Here is a 15,407-nt window from a genome sequence, read left to right as displayed (position 1 = left end):
AGTTGTTGAATCTTGTTATGTTCATCCAAAATTTTACAGATGTTAAGTTTGCTGAAAATAAACACAGTTGACAGTAAGAGGACATTTCTTTTTTTGCTTAGTTTATTTTGTCAGACAGCTCTGCAGCATACTTAGGCAGGTTAGCTAAATAGGATGACTAAAGACAGTACAGTATGGGGAGCACATAACGATAGATGACCTGGCTAGATGGATGGTTGACTGCAAGGCTACTACCTGAGCAGAGATGAGATTATTACTTTAAGGAATGAAAAATAATAAAGTCATCAAATAAAAATAAAGTAATATACACAACTGAAAAATGTCCAATATTTTGGCAATTGAATGATCACTATTGTTGGCTTTGAAATGTACATTAAAAAGCTCTAAAATCATTGTAACATCATTATTTTCATCACACATTTTTTTTCATATTTGAAAGCCGTGATATTTTTTTAATAATCAAAACAAAACTGAACCAACCTCATAAAGCAGTAATCACTCAGAACTAAGAAATAGGCCAGGGCTTCTGAACCCGGCATACAGCACTACTCTGGGCCTGTATTTTCAAAGTAAGAGTGTTGACATCAGTTCCTGACATCAGCCTTTTCGATTATTACAGTTGATAAAAAACGTATACAGTGCCTTCAGAAAGTATTCATACCCCTTAACTTTTCCCAGATTTGTTGTGTTACAGCCTGAAAATGTATTGAAAAAGAAATACAGAATAATCTCATTTACATACACTACCGGTCAAAAGTTTTAGAACACCTAATCATTCAAGAGTTTTCTTTATTTTTACTATATTCTACATTGTAGAATAATAGAAAACATCAAAACTATAAAATAACACATATGGAATCATGTAGTAACCAAAACAGTGTTAAACAAATCAAAATATATTTTATATTTGAGATTCTTCAAATAGCCACCCTTTGCCTTGATGACAGCTTTGCACACTCTTGTCATTCTCTCAACCAGCTTCACCTGGAATGCTTTTCCAACAGTCTTGAAGGAGTTCCCACATATGCTGAGCACTTGTTGGCTTCTTTTCCTTCAATCTGCGATCCGACTCATCCCAAACTATCTAAATTTGGTTGAGGTCAGGGGATTGTGGAGGCCAGATCATCTGATGCAGCACTCCATCACTCTCCTTCTTGGTATATATCCCTTACACAGCCTGGAGGTGTGTTGGGTCTGAAAAACAAATGATAGTGGGACTAAGTCCAAACCAGATGGGATGGCGTATCACTGCAGAATGCGGTAGTAGTGATGCTGGTTAAGTGTGCCTTGAATTCTAAATAAATCACAGACAGTGTCACCAGCAAAGCACCCCCACACCATAACACCTCATCCATGCTTTACGGTGGGAAATACACATGCGGAGATAATCCGTTAACCCACACCACATCTCACAAAGACACGGTGGTTAGAACCTGTCATCCAGGCAAAGGGGGGCTATTTGAAGAATCTCAAATATAAAATATATTTGGATTTGTTTAACACTTTTTTGGTTACTACATGATTCCATATGTGTTATTTCATAGTTTTGATGTCTTCACTATTATTCTACAATGTAGAAAATAGTAAAAATATAGAAAGTCCCTTGAATGAGTAGGTGTTCTAAAACTTAGTGTTAGTATTCACATCCTTGAGTCAGCACTTTTTGGCACCAATTATAGCTGTGACTCTTTCTGGGTAAGTCTCTAAGAGCTTTACACACCTGGATTGGGCAACATTTGCCGATTATTCTTGTCAAAATTCTTCAAGCACTCTCAAATTGGTTGTTGATCATTGCTAGACAACCATTTTAGGTTATTGTCCTGTTGAAAGGTGAATTCATCTCCCAGTGTCTGGTGGAAAGCAGACTGAACCAGTTTTTTTCTCTAGTATTTTGCCTGTGCTTAGCTCCATTATGCTTATTTTTTTATTCTGAAAAACTCCCTAGTCCTTAACAATTACAAGCATACCCATAACATGATGCTGCCACCAATATGGAAAATATGGAGAGTGGTACTCAGTAATGTGTTGTATTGGATTTTCCCCAAACACAACACTTTGTATTCAGGAAAAAAAGGTTGACGACCCCTGCTTGTTTTACATTTGTATGCATGAGGCATGATAATGTCGGCTCTGTAACAATAAAAATGCAATATATTGAGTTCAAATGCATGAAAAATCGCAAAAATACTATTCATATTATGCATAAAACTGACTAAATGTAATCATCATTTGTATGGGGTATGTTGTGCCATTGGCTCAACTTGGCCAAATGGCACAATTTACCCCAAAGAAACCATTATGACTAAATTAGCCCACACAGCTACAAGGATGCATTTTCATATTAGGTTTAGGACCTCATGCTATATTTAGGACCCCAACTGAAGTATAAAACAGTCTTAAACCAATCTACTTGGTTTAGATATTAGCATCATGAAACATATAACACAACAAATGAATTGGACTTTGTGAAAATCCATTTTTTGGACCTAACTTGCTTACCACTTCTATGTGGTTTCTTCCTTCACAGATGCCATTAAATTATGACCTCTTCCTAAATATTTGGTCACATGATTAATGTTGTGTTCCCTAGAAACAAGGGGTGGCTCAATTAGCCCTTTGGCATGAATTACCCCACTCTCCCCTACAGTAGCATTCGTAGGCTTGGCAAAGGTGTTTAATCAAATGAATGTGATGGATGTATTTCAGTTTTTTAAGCAGCACTTTCATGTGACGCAATCCACTCTTTGAAAGCGCCTGTATTGTATTGTGGTTAGGCTACATTCCTGATATTTCCCACATGCTTTTCCCCACAGTATTTCAGATTACTGGCTAGATAAACCGTTGGTCACACCAGGGGTACTCTAATGGCAGCAATGAAAATATACAACAGAACTAGTCATATATGTTTCAATAGCAACATAGGAAAGGAGAGGGGGAGTGTTAGCCTACCTTTCGAAGCATGGCTTCTGACTTATTGACATTGAAGTTCCTGGCTGTGAGGGGAGAGAAAAGGGGAGAGAGAAGAGAGAAGAAATGGAGAGAGAGAGAGAGAGAGAGTGGGTGTGAATAATATCCATGGCACCATGGTTATAGATCAGAGCTGACAGTGATTTTGTGTTTGTGTGTATGCTGTTATTTAACATGTAACATATGAAGGACATTCTATTTGAGAAACATGGAGCATTTTGTCCTCCACAACTAACATTATAAACATGAACATTAGATAACTAACCACAAGCAAACAAGCAGGAAATGACCCCAAGTCCCCTTTTCATTCATAGGAAGAGTCTCCAGTTTTACATCTGACCGGTGAGACACTGGCTGCGTCCCAAATGGCACTCTTTTCAGTCAGCCATGTGACTGTGCAATTTTTATTTAATCTCCCTCTATAAATCTGGACATGACTAATTTCTTCCTCACTCCAGGTGTCAGTAAATGAGCAGGGTAGGGCTGGTGGTTTCACCATAACAACAGACTGTAGCTAGCCTCCATTAGGGCTCTTTATGGAGATTAGAGCAGCCAGTCGCCTGACTGAGAAGCTTTCTTCCACTGTGTGTCAACACCTTACATCAGACTTCCCCTGTATAGTAGCAGCCACCGTACGGTACTGACCCAGAAGGGAGAGAGGACACTATAAGCAGCTTATCTAATACTCTAATAGCTAAGGTGATTAAGTGGCCAGCTGACAGCAGTGGTCAGTCAGTGGCTCTGTCCCAAAACCCCCCTCCTATTATAGACCAGATTTGCCCTAACGACCAAGGGGTAGCTTGCTACTCAATGTAATAAAGTAATGGCTTTTCAAATAAGTTACCTTACAAAGTTATGTTGGCTGACAATTTGTTAGTTACGCTGTCCTTAAAAAATTCACCCAAGGCTGAAAAACAGCTTAAGAATGATGGCTAAACTGGAACAGCAAATTGATGGAATCAAACAATCGCAGGGCCTGTTTTGACTGGAGTGATGCTTAGAATTCCATAAAAAATGTAACCCTTTTTATTTTCCCACTACAGTCTGTTCATAGGACGAAACCGAAAGAAAAAAAAACTTGTGTAGAAAGTAAACATCCGTAACCTCGATGCTGTCAACCGTGCTAATGTCTGCGTAATGAAAAAGTAGGGAAAAATACAAACTTCTGACTATTTCTGGTCTAGCGATTGATGACAAACGAACTCGCTACCCAGACTTACATAATTACATAGAGGAGATTCTGCTGATTAAAACTGTGCCCGTTTTGCTTGCGCCACTCTCCTCGCCCCTACCTGGGCTCGAATCAGGGACCCTCTGCACATATCAACAACAACCAGCCTCGAAGCATCGTTACCCATCGCTCCACAAAAGCCACAGCCTTGCAGAGCAAGGGTAACAACTACTTCAAGGTCTCCCACCCTCCACCCATCCTCTCCACCCTCTCCGAGTTGGGCATCTCCGGCGCGGCCCACGCTTGGATTGCGTCCTACCTGACAGGTCGCTCCTACCAGGTGGCGTGGCGAGAATCTGTCTCCTCACCACGCGCTCTCACCACTGGCGTCCCCCAGGGCTCTGTTCTAGGCCCTCTCCTATTCTCGCTATACACCAAGTCACTTGGCTCTGTCATAACCTCACATGGTCTCTCCTATCATTGCTATGCAGACGAAACACAATTAATCTTCTCCTTTCCCCCTTCTGATGACCAGGTGGCGAATCGCATCTCTGCATGTCTGGCAGACATATCAGTGTGGATGACGGATCACCACCTCAAGCTGAACCTCGGCAAGACGGAGCTGCTCTTCCTCCCGGGAAGGACTGCCCGTTCCATGATCTCGCCATCACGGTTGACAACTCCATTGTGTCCTCCTCCCAGAGCGCTAAGAACCTTGGCGTGATCCTGGACAACACCCTGTCGTTCTCAACTAACATCAAGGCGGTGGCCCGTTCTTGTAGGTTCATGCTCTACAACATCCGCAGAGTACGACCCTGCCTCACACAGGAAGCAGCGCAGGTCCTAATCCAGGCACTTGTCATCTCCCGTCTGGATTACTGCAACTCGCTGTTGGCTGGGCTCCCTGCCTGTGCCATTAAACCCCTACAACTCATCCAGAACGCCGCAGCCCGTCTGGTGTTCAACCTTCCCAAGTTCTCTCACGTCACCCCGCTCCTCCGCTCTCTCCACTGGCTTCCAGTTGAAGCTCGCATCCGCTACAAGACCATGGTGCTTGCCTACGGAGCTGTGAGGGGAACGGCACCTCAGTACCTCCAGGCTCTGATCAGGCCCTACACCCAAACAAGGGCACTGCGTTCATCCACCTCTGGCCTGCTCGCCTCCCTACCACTGAGGAAGTACAGTTCCCGCGCAGCCCAGTCAAAACTGTTCGCTGCTCTGGCCCCCCAATGGTGGAACAAACTCCCTCACGACGCCAGGACAGCGGAGTCAATCACCACCTTCCGGAGACACCTGAAACCTCACCTCTTTCAGGAATACCTAGGATAGGATAAAGTAATCCTTCTCACCCCCCTTAAAAGATTTAGATGCACTATTGTAAAGTGGCTGTTCCACTGGATGTCTTAAGGTGAACGCACCAATTTGTAAGTCGCTCTGGATAAGAGCGTCTGCTAAATGACTTAAATGTAAATGTAAATGTCTCAGAACGAGTGACGTCACCGATTGAAACGCTATTAGCGCGTACCCCGCTAACTAGCTAGCCATTTCACACCGGTTACACATAGGCTTCATTAATGTCATTCAGACTTGAATTTGATACAACAACTATGATAGCTGAGGTTCATAGATTGGAATAAATATTAGTTCAGAACCTAACGTTTTAGGGTCCATACACAGATCTGCTACACACTGTAGCTAGCTACACATCCATAGGCATACAGTTATTTGTATCCTCCACTACACAATAAGCAAATACATAGTTAGCTATGTTACTTCAGCTGCATTGCAAGGCAAGCTTACACAATTGTACATTCAATTTGCAGTAAATGCTTTAGCTAGGTAGATTCTTTACATCTACTGTTTCACACGACGGACAGCCTGTTTTGCTGGTTTTCTCAGGAGTCCCTAAAACTAAAACTAAGACTTTGGATGTGTGCTTGGGGTTATTGTCTTACTGGAAGATCCACTTGAGGCCAACTTTCAGTCTTCTGTCAGGGGCAACCAGGTTTTTGGATAATATATCCTGGTACAGAAATTGGAAATATTGTTACCATCACTGGTTAGATGACAACTTACTAAAGACAGTCAGCTACATTTTTGAGTGGTACATTTTCATTTGGGGTCGCCAAAATGAAACGCAACACTGATTTGTCAATTACTAATATTGATATTGCGTTGAAATCAATAGAACAATATGGGTGGAGTCAGTTTGCACATCCTGTTCAAACTAACACTACTGAAAAAACACAGAATATGGGAATAAAATGTATATCACCGCTTAGAGGGCACCTTGTAGAAGACAGCCAGCTACATTTTGGATTGTTGCATTTTGTTTCAAGTGGGTTGCCAACGCGGAAAGGTAAACGCAACACTATTTTGTTATTCACTTATATCGATATCACATTGAAATCAATAGAGAGAGGGCAAACATTTGGGTTGTATGCGCTGTTTAAACTAACACTATTCAAAGGACACTGAATCAGAGAATATTTTTTTACATCAGTGGTTAGAAGATAATTTGCTGAAGGCAGTGGAATCTCAGATGGAGATTCTGAGAGGCTGTTGAAATGGGGAAGGAAAAAATAAGTTGCTTTGTTATTTAACTTCAATGAATCACATCACGACCCGACATAGGATATCAACACTGACTAGGGCTGGCTGTTATTTGAGAGATAGTTTGATTCTCAAATCTGTGTATTGGTGTGAGGCCAGCGACATTTATAGAGACCACCCCGATTTCTACGTGCCATTTGAGTTCGAAAATGTCCTGCAACCCCCAGCATGTATGACAAAATCAACAGTACAAAACCAAATATATTGATCTGTTTTAAGCATTTCATCTTGTGTCATCGTGCTGACTATAAACTTTTCTACTAACATCACCAATCTGAGGTAAAAAAGGATGTCTAAATCCTCCCAAACCGATATGGTCAAAACATGAGCTTGTGTAATGTAGTGACACATACTGTCCACATCAAGGAAAGTAGCGTAAAATAAACTTATTAAATATGGCCAAAATAATTATATATTTTAATTTAGGATAATAGTAAATTAAGCAAACTCACAGATTTGTACAATAATCACATATATTTTCCACTAGTTTAACCATTTAAGAGTTTTTGTTGTTGTTGTTATGCACAATTTAACCGGGAGCAGCCCATTCATTCACCCTCTCTACACTGAGAGGATGGTTGCCAAATTCAAACATGTCGACTCAGTCTAACCAATTGAAGGTCAACTCCGCTTTTCTCAAATTTCAAACAGAAATGGGGTGGGTCAGTGCTAGGGCTGCGGCGGTCATGAAATTTTGTCAGCCGGTGATTATCATGCAAATAATTGTCGGTCTCACGGTAATTGACCGTTAATTAACATAAACATGTCTAGCATTTCCTGGCTTCCACGCATAGCCTACAAGCCACTGATGCAAAGCTATTGGATCATCTACATTTTAAAAAGTATAATAAATCAATTTAATATAGCCTACACCATCACAATAAATCCATTATTTATTTTAGACAGGTATAAATAAACATGATCTGAAGAAAATGTTGCCTATTTCACTGGAACAAAATAGCATATTCCGAGTTGTCCTTATGCTAGGCCCTGATCTGGCTATGCCATAGGGCTGTGGGCTACACTAGTTAATTTAGCAGACAAGATTTGCTTAGAATTCTGTGGCATTATTGTATAGTATTTTATTGTATGAAGAATACAATAAACACAGCTAAATAAAATAAAGGATATTTTCTCCAAAGGATTTCCGAGGAAAGTCTGTGTTAACAAAGAAACCGGCCCTCCTATATGCTTAATTTAGTGTTATTTACACTACATTAGGTGTGATACAAATGTTAGGCTATATGTTTAGATTTTTATTACATTCTAAGGCTGCATGATGCGACTTTGAAAAAAGTAATGCTTCTTGTGCAGGCTGCACACACTTCATCAGTCTGGCATTCATCAGTACTTGATAATATTCTCACCCATTAGACTATTCTTAATTTAATCTGGTCTTTAAATATAGTCTATGGGTGAAATTCTTTTTGATTTAGAATGGCCCACAAAAAAAACGTTATCCTTAGCCTGCACTTGAATAGTGAATGGAGGTTACGTGCAGTTACGTTTTTTAATATGCAAGCATAGGCAGCACATCCATAAGGCAAGGGAAAGCTTTTCCTAAAGTAAATGGAATTATATTTCTGAAATTATATAGCGTTATTAGCCTACTCCTGTCTATACAGAAATAAATAAAATAATTCTAAATAGGATACTAAAGCATGATTTGGCCACAGAGGATCATTAGCTCATTTAAAAAAATGTTTTTATTGTGGATGGTTTTAAATTGTATTGCCTACAGTCGGAAGGAAAAGCAGCGCTCGCAATTTGGGCAGATTATTGTTGAGTTGCAACTGTCTGTTATTGCTGTAAAGAAAATACAATGAAAAAGACTAATCTGTCTTTAAATTATCAAAATTCTCAACTTAATTGAGCAAACAACAGTATAGCCTCTCTTATTGGCACCAGCGGAGAGCATCTGTAATATCCCCAGTGAGTGCGAACTGCGCAAATTCACTATTTATAATTGTTGGGTCAGTGCTACTAGTTTTTTTTACAATCATTTTGTCCACCAGTTTATTTGCATCTCCCCTTCTCGTAGGCCTATTATATGAGCATTGTTGTTTTTATGTATCTGTTTGTCAGTGTCAGCAGTCGGCTACCCTGTAATTTGTCGTATTAAAAATCAAATCAAATCTAATTTTATTTGTCACATACACATGGTTAGAAGATGTTAATGCGAGTATAGCGAAATGCTTGTAGCGAGTGTAGCGAAATGCTTGTGATTCTGCTAATGTCTCCAGTCATATAAAGTATAGTAGAATTACATGAAATGTGTTTATAAAATACCACATTTTTTTCCCATGCGAAGAAAGAAGAAACGGAATTAGCCTAGGCCTTCTCTATGCTATAGTTGCTCAGCCATGCAGTGAACAGTCTTTTTTTGCGAACAGTGATTGAGTTATATTTGTAGCCAAAATTATGACTATTCAATCTACTCATCACATTACGAATAGTAGGCAATCTTACATAAGTTTGCAAATGTGATGATGCATGGAATGCTTTCTTATAAAGGTGCATTTTTATGGTGAAAATGTGCCTCCCCAAACTTGAAACTCACGTGCCTTTGTATGCCATGTTGTAAAGTGGATTATTGTGCTTAATTTAAGAATTTAGCAACATTAAGAATTGAGTAATACATATAGCAGCACAAGAAAGCTCGGATCCTCTTTAAATAGTGGCCAGTCAAAATTCTGTTTTCACATGCGATTGCGCAATGACATCTTTCAATGTGCTCTCTAACCGTGTTCCAGGGGTCCTAGGTCTATATGTTACATTTGGAGTTATTTGGCCACTTTAGTTGTGATACAAACCTTATCAAAACATAGGCCTATGGGCTAGGTTACATGATGTGTGCGACTATGACTAGAAAAAGTTGCGCAAAAATACGTATGTGCTGTTTCTTGCCTTACTTCACATGCTGGGCATCATTCACAAGTGATAATACATAATTCACAAGTGATAATATTGTCACCCATCAGACTGTTCTTAATTTAATCTGGTCTTTATATATACAAATAATATACAGTGCATTTGAAAAGTATTCAGACCCCTTGACTTTTTTCAATTTGTTACGTTACAGCCTGATTCAAAAATGGTTCAAATTGTTTTTTTTTCCCCCCTCATCAATCTACACACACTACCCCATAATGACAAAGCAAAAACAGGTTTTTAGAAATTTTGGCAAATGTATTAAAAATAAAAAACAGAAATCCATTCAGCCACAAGATAATTAGTGAGGTCGGGCACTGATGTTTGGCGATTAGGCCTGGCTCGCAGTCAGCGTTCCTATTCATCCCAAAGGTGTTCGATGGGGTTGAGGTCAGGGCACTGTGCAGGCCAGTCAAGTTGTTCCACACCAATCTCGACAAACCATTTCTGTATGGACCTCGCTTTGCGCACGAAGGCATTATCATACTGAAACAGGAATGGGCCTTCCCCAAACTGTTGCCACAAAGTTGGAAGCACAGAATCATTTAGAATGTCATTGTATGCTGTAGTGTTAAGATTTCCCCTCGCTGGAACTAACAGGCCTAGCCCAAACCATGAAAAAGCCTCAGACCATTATTCCTCCTCCACCAAACTTTACAGTTCGCACTATGCATTGGGGCAGGTAGCGTTCTCCTGACATCCTCCAAACCCAGATTCGTCCATCGGACTGCCAGATGGTGAAGCGTGATTGTTCACAAAGAAAACACGTTTCCACTGCTCCAAAGTCCAATGGCGGCGAGCTTTACCCCACTCCAGCAGACGCGCATGGTGATCTTAGGCTTGTGTGCGGATGCCCGGCAATGAAAACACATTTCATGAAGCTCCCGACGAACAGTTCTTGTGCTGACATTGCTTCCAGAGGCAGTTTGGAACTCGGTAGTGAGTGTTGTAACTGAGGACAGATGATTGTTACGCACTACATGCTTCAGCACTCAGCGGTCCCGTTCTGTGAGCTTGTGTGGCCTACCACTTCGCAGCTGAGCTATTGTTGCTCCTAGACGTTTCCATTTCAAAATAACAGGGAAGCTCTAGCACAGCAGAAATTTGACGGACTGACTTGTTGGAAAGGTGGACTCCTATGATGGTGCCGCATTGGAAGTCACTGAGGCCTCCCGGGTGGCACAGTGGTTAAGGGCACTGTACTGCAGTGCCAGCGGTGCCATCAGAATTCCCTGGGTTTGCTCCCAGGCTCTGTCGTAACCGGCTGCGACCGGGAGGTCTGTGGGGCGACGCACAATTGGCCTAGCGTCGTCCGGGTTAGGGAGGGCTTGGTCGGTAGGGATGTCCTTGTCTCATCGCGCACCAGCAACTCCTGTGGCGGGCCGGGCGCAGTGTACCCTCCGACACATTGGTGCGGCTGGCTTCCGGGTTGGATGCGCGCTGTGTTAAGAAGCAGTACGGCTGGTTGGGACGCATGACTTTCAACCTTCGTCTCTCCCGAGCCCGTACGGGAGTTGTAGTGATGAGACAAGATAGTAGCTACTATAACAATTGGATACCACGAAATTGGGGAGAAAAAAGGGGTAAAATTCAAAAAAAAAAAAAAAAAGTCACTGAGCTCTTCAGTAAGGCCATTCTACTACCAATGTTTGGCTATGGAGATTGCATGGCTGTGTGCTCGATTTTAAACACCTGTCAGCAACGGGTGTGGCTGAAAAAGCCGAATCCACTAATTATTTTGGGACACTAAGCAAATTTTTGGTCTTGTGAGTGAAAACCTGAACATTGTGAGAATTTTGTGCACAGTGAACACGGAGTCTGTACCCTTACAGTTTTAGACAGGAGCCAATAGTCAATATATATATATTATATTTGTACTTTTAGCCATTTTTCTCCCCAATTTTGTGTCTCATCGCTGCAACTCCCCTACGGACTCGGGAGAAGCGAAGATCGAGAGCCATGCGTCCTCCGAAACATGACCCTGCCAAGCTACACTGCTTCTGACACAGTGCTTGCTTAACCCGGAAGCCAGCCGCACCAATGTGTCGGAGGGAACACCGTCCAGCTGGCAACCGAAGTCAGCTTGCAGGTGCCGGCCCGCCACAAGGAGTCATTAGAGCGCGACGGGACAAGGAAATCCCGGCCGGTGAAACCCTCCCTTAACCCGGACGATGCTGGGCCAATTGTACGCCGCCTCATGGGTCTACCGGTCACGGCCGGCTGTGACACCGCCTGGGATCGAACCCGGGGTTGTAGTGACACCTCACTGCAATGCAGTGCCTTAAACCGCTGAACCACTCAGGAGGCCCGTATTGTTGCTATTTGAACATAATGTAGGCCTACCAACAAAACCAATTAAGCAAATCCCATAAAATTTCACATGGAAATAGGTTTTAATTTCTATGATATAGCCTACAGTAGACTATACTGTATGAGGTGTTCAATGTAGGCCTACATTGCATTTAAAAAAATGTTTTTTACATTATGATGGGCTTGACATTAATTAATGACTTACTTGTTCTGTAACTGGGCCAAATAGGTGACTGTAAATTGTAGCAGGAACTCCCCATTGTTGACCTATACCTATCTATAACTGGACTAATAACTCGCTAACTAGCAAAGAACAACAAATGCGCTCTGATCTGATCTGAAAAGCGCAGTCACTTGTGGGTGAAAGACCGCTCATGTGGGTGAAAGACCGATCATGTGGTTGAAAGAACACTCTTGGGCTCCCTCTGCCAATAGAATTCTACTCCACTGCGCTATGCCCCCCCCCCCCAAATATCTTATTCATAAATATGTTTGGTTTATAAGCAATAAATTACCTGATATGATGGTGCATTGATCAGTTATACAGTTTAAAGCCGTTATTTTTGTGCTTTTGCCCAAAGTCGACCATTAAGACCAATACATTTCTATACATTTCTTGGGGCGGCAGGGTAGCCTAGTGGTTAGAGAGTTGGACTAGGAACCGGAAGGTTGCAAGTTCAAACCCCCGAGCTGACAAGGTTCTGCCCCTGAACAGACAGGGCCGTTATTGAAAATAAGAATTTGTTCTTAACTGACTTGCCTGGTTAAATAAAGGTCAAATAAAAAATTAAAAAATCTATGCAGTGAGTACAGCTCTGATTATTAGACTAGATCTTTATGATCTGCCAAGGATCAACACATAGTAACAAGCTCTTTCTAATTTCAGATGAAATAGGAAGAGTTATAGATGAAAACCTGAAAGACACAGACCATCAGTGGAAGGGCTAAGCGTATGTTAAGCTGCCATAACTAATAATGCATGAGTCACTGTTTTACAGGTTTAATGCAATTAGCCCTAGATTAGTCCTAGATTATAAGGATTCAGAGAGCCTACGTGAGTCCAATCTATTCCAATGTAGAACAAGCCATTCTTTACAACGCCTGCCTCTCACTCGCTGTGTTACTACAACCTGTCACTCCACTAATCAACGCTAGACCAAAGACCTCTCTCTTTCTCGCAGGCCCTGTAACTGTCATTTGCAACCGTGTGAAGAATTTAAACGAAAGCTCTAACACTGTTCATGTCCATGTTAACCAGCTATTAGCCAAGTATTCAAAAGTTATTAGTTATATACCAGTTATAAAGATAGCCCTCTCTCTCAAACCTTACAAACACCTTCCACCCCCAACCGCACACAACTGAAAGCATTTACTGTAGCTACGCAGGTGTTGTAACTTTTCTCATGGTCAGTAACCATTCCAAAACCAGTTGATAACTTCTCTATTTCTATTTAACTGTTGAATTGTTCGGTTGAAGCTGAAATATCTGTTGCTGTGTAACAACGTATCCATCAAAGATGATAATCACCGTCTTCAGAAGCCTATCTAGCCGAGCTAGACTGGACTGGAGAGTCTGACCATACCCAGGCATGGTCTTAACGCCAGCCAGCTCTCCTATCAGAACAGATCATTCCAGTTCCAAGCACCCCGTGGTGAAGCAACAGGCGGTTAATTAGTCTGCCTTACCTCTGAGCCAGCGCAACAGGAAGTGGTCATGCTGAGCAGGAAGTAGTGGAAGAACATCCTGAATCCTCTCTCGAAACTGCCCAAGGATAAAAACCGGGTGGCAGAGAGAGACAGAGAAAGGGGGGCAGCGAGAGAAAGAGAAAGAGAGCGAGAGGGCCAAAAGGGGTATAGATGTATTAGTGAGGATGCACATATGGGTTTAGTGGTAAAAATGGAAGCAAGCATGTGAAATTAATTGTTATAAGCCACATGAAAGCTTCAGACTTCTATGTGGAAGTTAATCTCTAAAAACAAAGCACATTGGTCACAGTAAGTTCAATACGTTTTTCCACTCACATCTCAAATAGTCATATATTTTAGGAAATTAAACTAAAATCATACACTAGAACCAAACCTTTCAAGGGAGATACATATACTAAATTCTATACAGTAAATTGCAATTACATAAATAATTCATTATTAATAACATGATAATTCATATAATAATAGGCCCAGTTAGGTGGTTCCATTATTTTCATCACCTATCAATTTTACCGACCCGTATTACAGAGAAACCTCAGAAGGAAAAGCTTGATAAAATTCATAAATAGGTTACAGCGTATTGTAGCCATGACATGTTTCTACATATAATCATATCTTGTAACGTTAATTGCAGACAACACTGTCTGTATGCGTGTGGTGGAAAAAGATAGGAAGGTTCAAAGTTCCAAAAGCATCAATGACTGTCGGATCGTCAGGTCAAACATAAATAAATGCGACAGAGATACAGACATGTACAGTACAGCAATTCACCTCCTCCAATGCCTCAGCCTGCTTCGGACTTAGGTCGCCAACCCTGCCACTCATCACGTCTGTTAAAGCAAAACAAGATACAATGGCAGTTTTTATTCCGTTAATGGCAGTTGAAGACCCGAAGAGGATGCCACGCACTTTTCTGCCCTCGTCGCTGGACTGATCCCACTGTGTGAAGCTGTTCTACGAGGGCAATGTTATCCTCTTCATCCCTGTCAGTCAAGTCGTAAAAAGCAATGACCGTATCAAAGACAGTACACTATGGAGATAGGCTAAAACTGCTTCTTCAGTATAAATCCCAGACCACACTTGTAGGCGACGTGATGGCGACGTTGGCTCACTAAACTCATGCGTAGAAACAGGCCATGGTCAACAACAGTCGTCTCGTGCCGAACTACGCATGTGCAGGCCGTCAAATCAACGACACTTCGTCGATATAACGTTGTTTTTGACGAAAATGAAAACGTTTCAGTTTGTCACTTTCACGAGCTTGGAGTACTAACATGCCCAACTACTTAAGACATCGGATCTAATCTAGGTTGTATCTTTAGATTTTGAGAAAATCAACAGCTAAGGAAGAATATTTAATTTATATCATTGACTTCTCATACCCCAAACTGGTCTGTTTCTCAACCGTTCCCGGAAGTCTTGGGAAGTTGCGTCTCTGGGATTAGAAACTCTAAAAAGCATAAACACGAGAGGACACGCCCATTTAAAGGGCCAGTATCCCAACCTGATCCAGCACATTTCGCAGTGGGTTCATTCAAAAATAACAATAAAACATACCAACACAAGTTGTTTTTATGCAACACAGTAAAACTTGGGTTTGCATCAAAAAAAATAAACATTACATTACTACACACCGTGCAGTATCAGTCCACACCTTGCATTTGGGCCTGGAAACAAGCACAATACACCACTTTTTTATTATTGTTAT

General features: G+C 41.4%; 1 protein-coding gene across 9 annotated transcripts in view; it reads right to left on the bottom strand.

The window, feature by feature from the left end:
• The window catches only part of LOC115111938 (SEC14-like protein 2), a 41,596-nt gene extending 26,421 nt beyond the window's left edge, over positions 1-15,175 (bottom strand). Inside the window, exons 1-4 of one of the 9 annotated variants that reach the window (XM_065011759.1) lie at positions 15,082-15,175; positions 14,450-14,529; positions 13,679-13,754; positions 2,950-2,993 (exon numbers count right to left, since the gene is read on the bottom strand). In XM_065011759.1, the coding sequence (XP_064867831.1) occupies positions 2,950-2,993; positions 13,679-13,754; positions 14,450-14,529; positions 15,082-15,160 (279 nt within the window). In that variant the 5' untranslated portion in view covers positions 15,161-15,175. Of the gene's footprint in view, positions 1-480; positions 1,195-2,949; positions 2,994-13,678; positions 13,755-14,449 lie in introns of those variants that run through there. The other 8 variants (XM_029638493.2, XM_029638495.2, XM_029638496.2 and 5 more) reach the window with 8 other exon arrangements.
• Positions 15,176-15,407: the final 232 nt, after the last annotated feature.

Source organism: Oncorhynchus nerka, linkage group LG27, assembly GCF_034236695.1.
Source record: "Oncorhynchus nerka isolate Pitt River linkage group LG27, Oner_Uvic_2.0, whole genome shotgun sequence".
Classification (NCBI taxonomy): Eukaryota; Metazoa; Chordata; class Actinopteri; order Salmoniformes; family Salmonidae; genus Oncorhynchus; species Oncorhynchus nerka.
The sequence above is the reverse complement of the archived record's forward strand: the minus strand, read 5'-3'. Positions and strand labels throughout refer to the sequence as shown.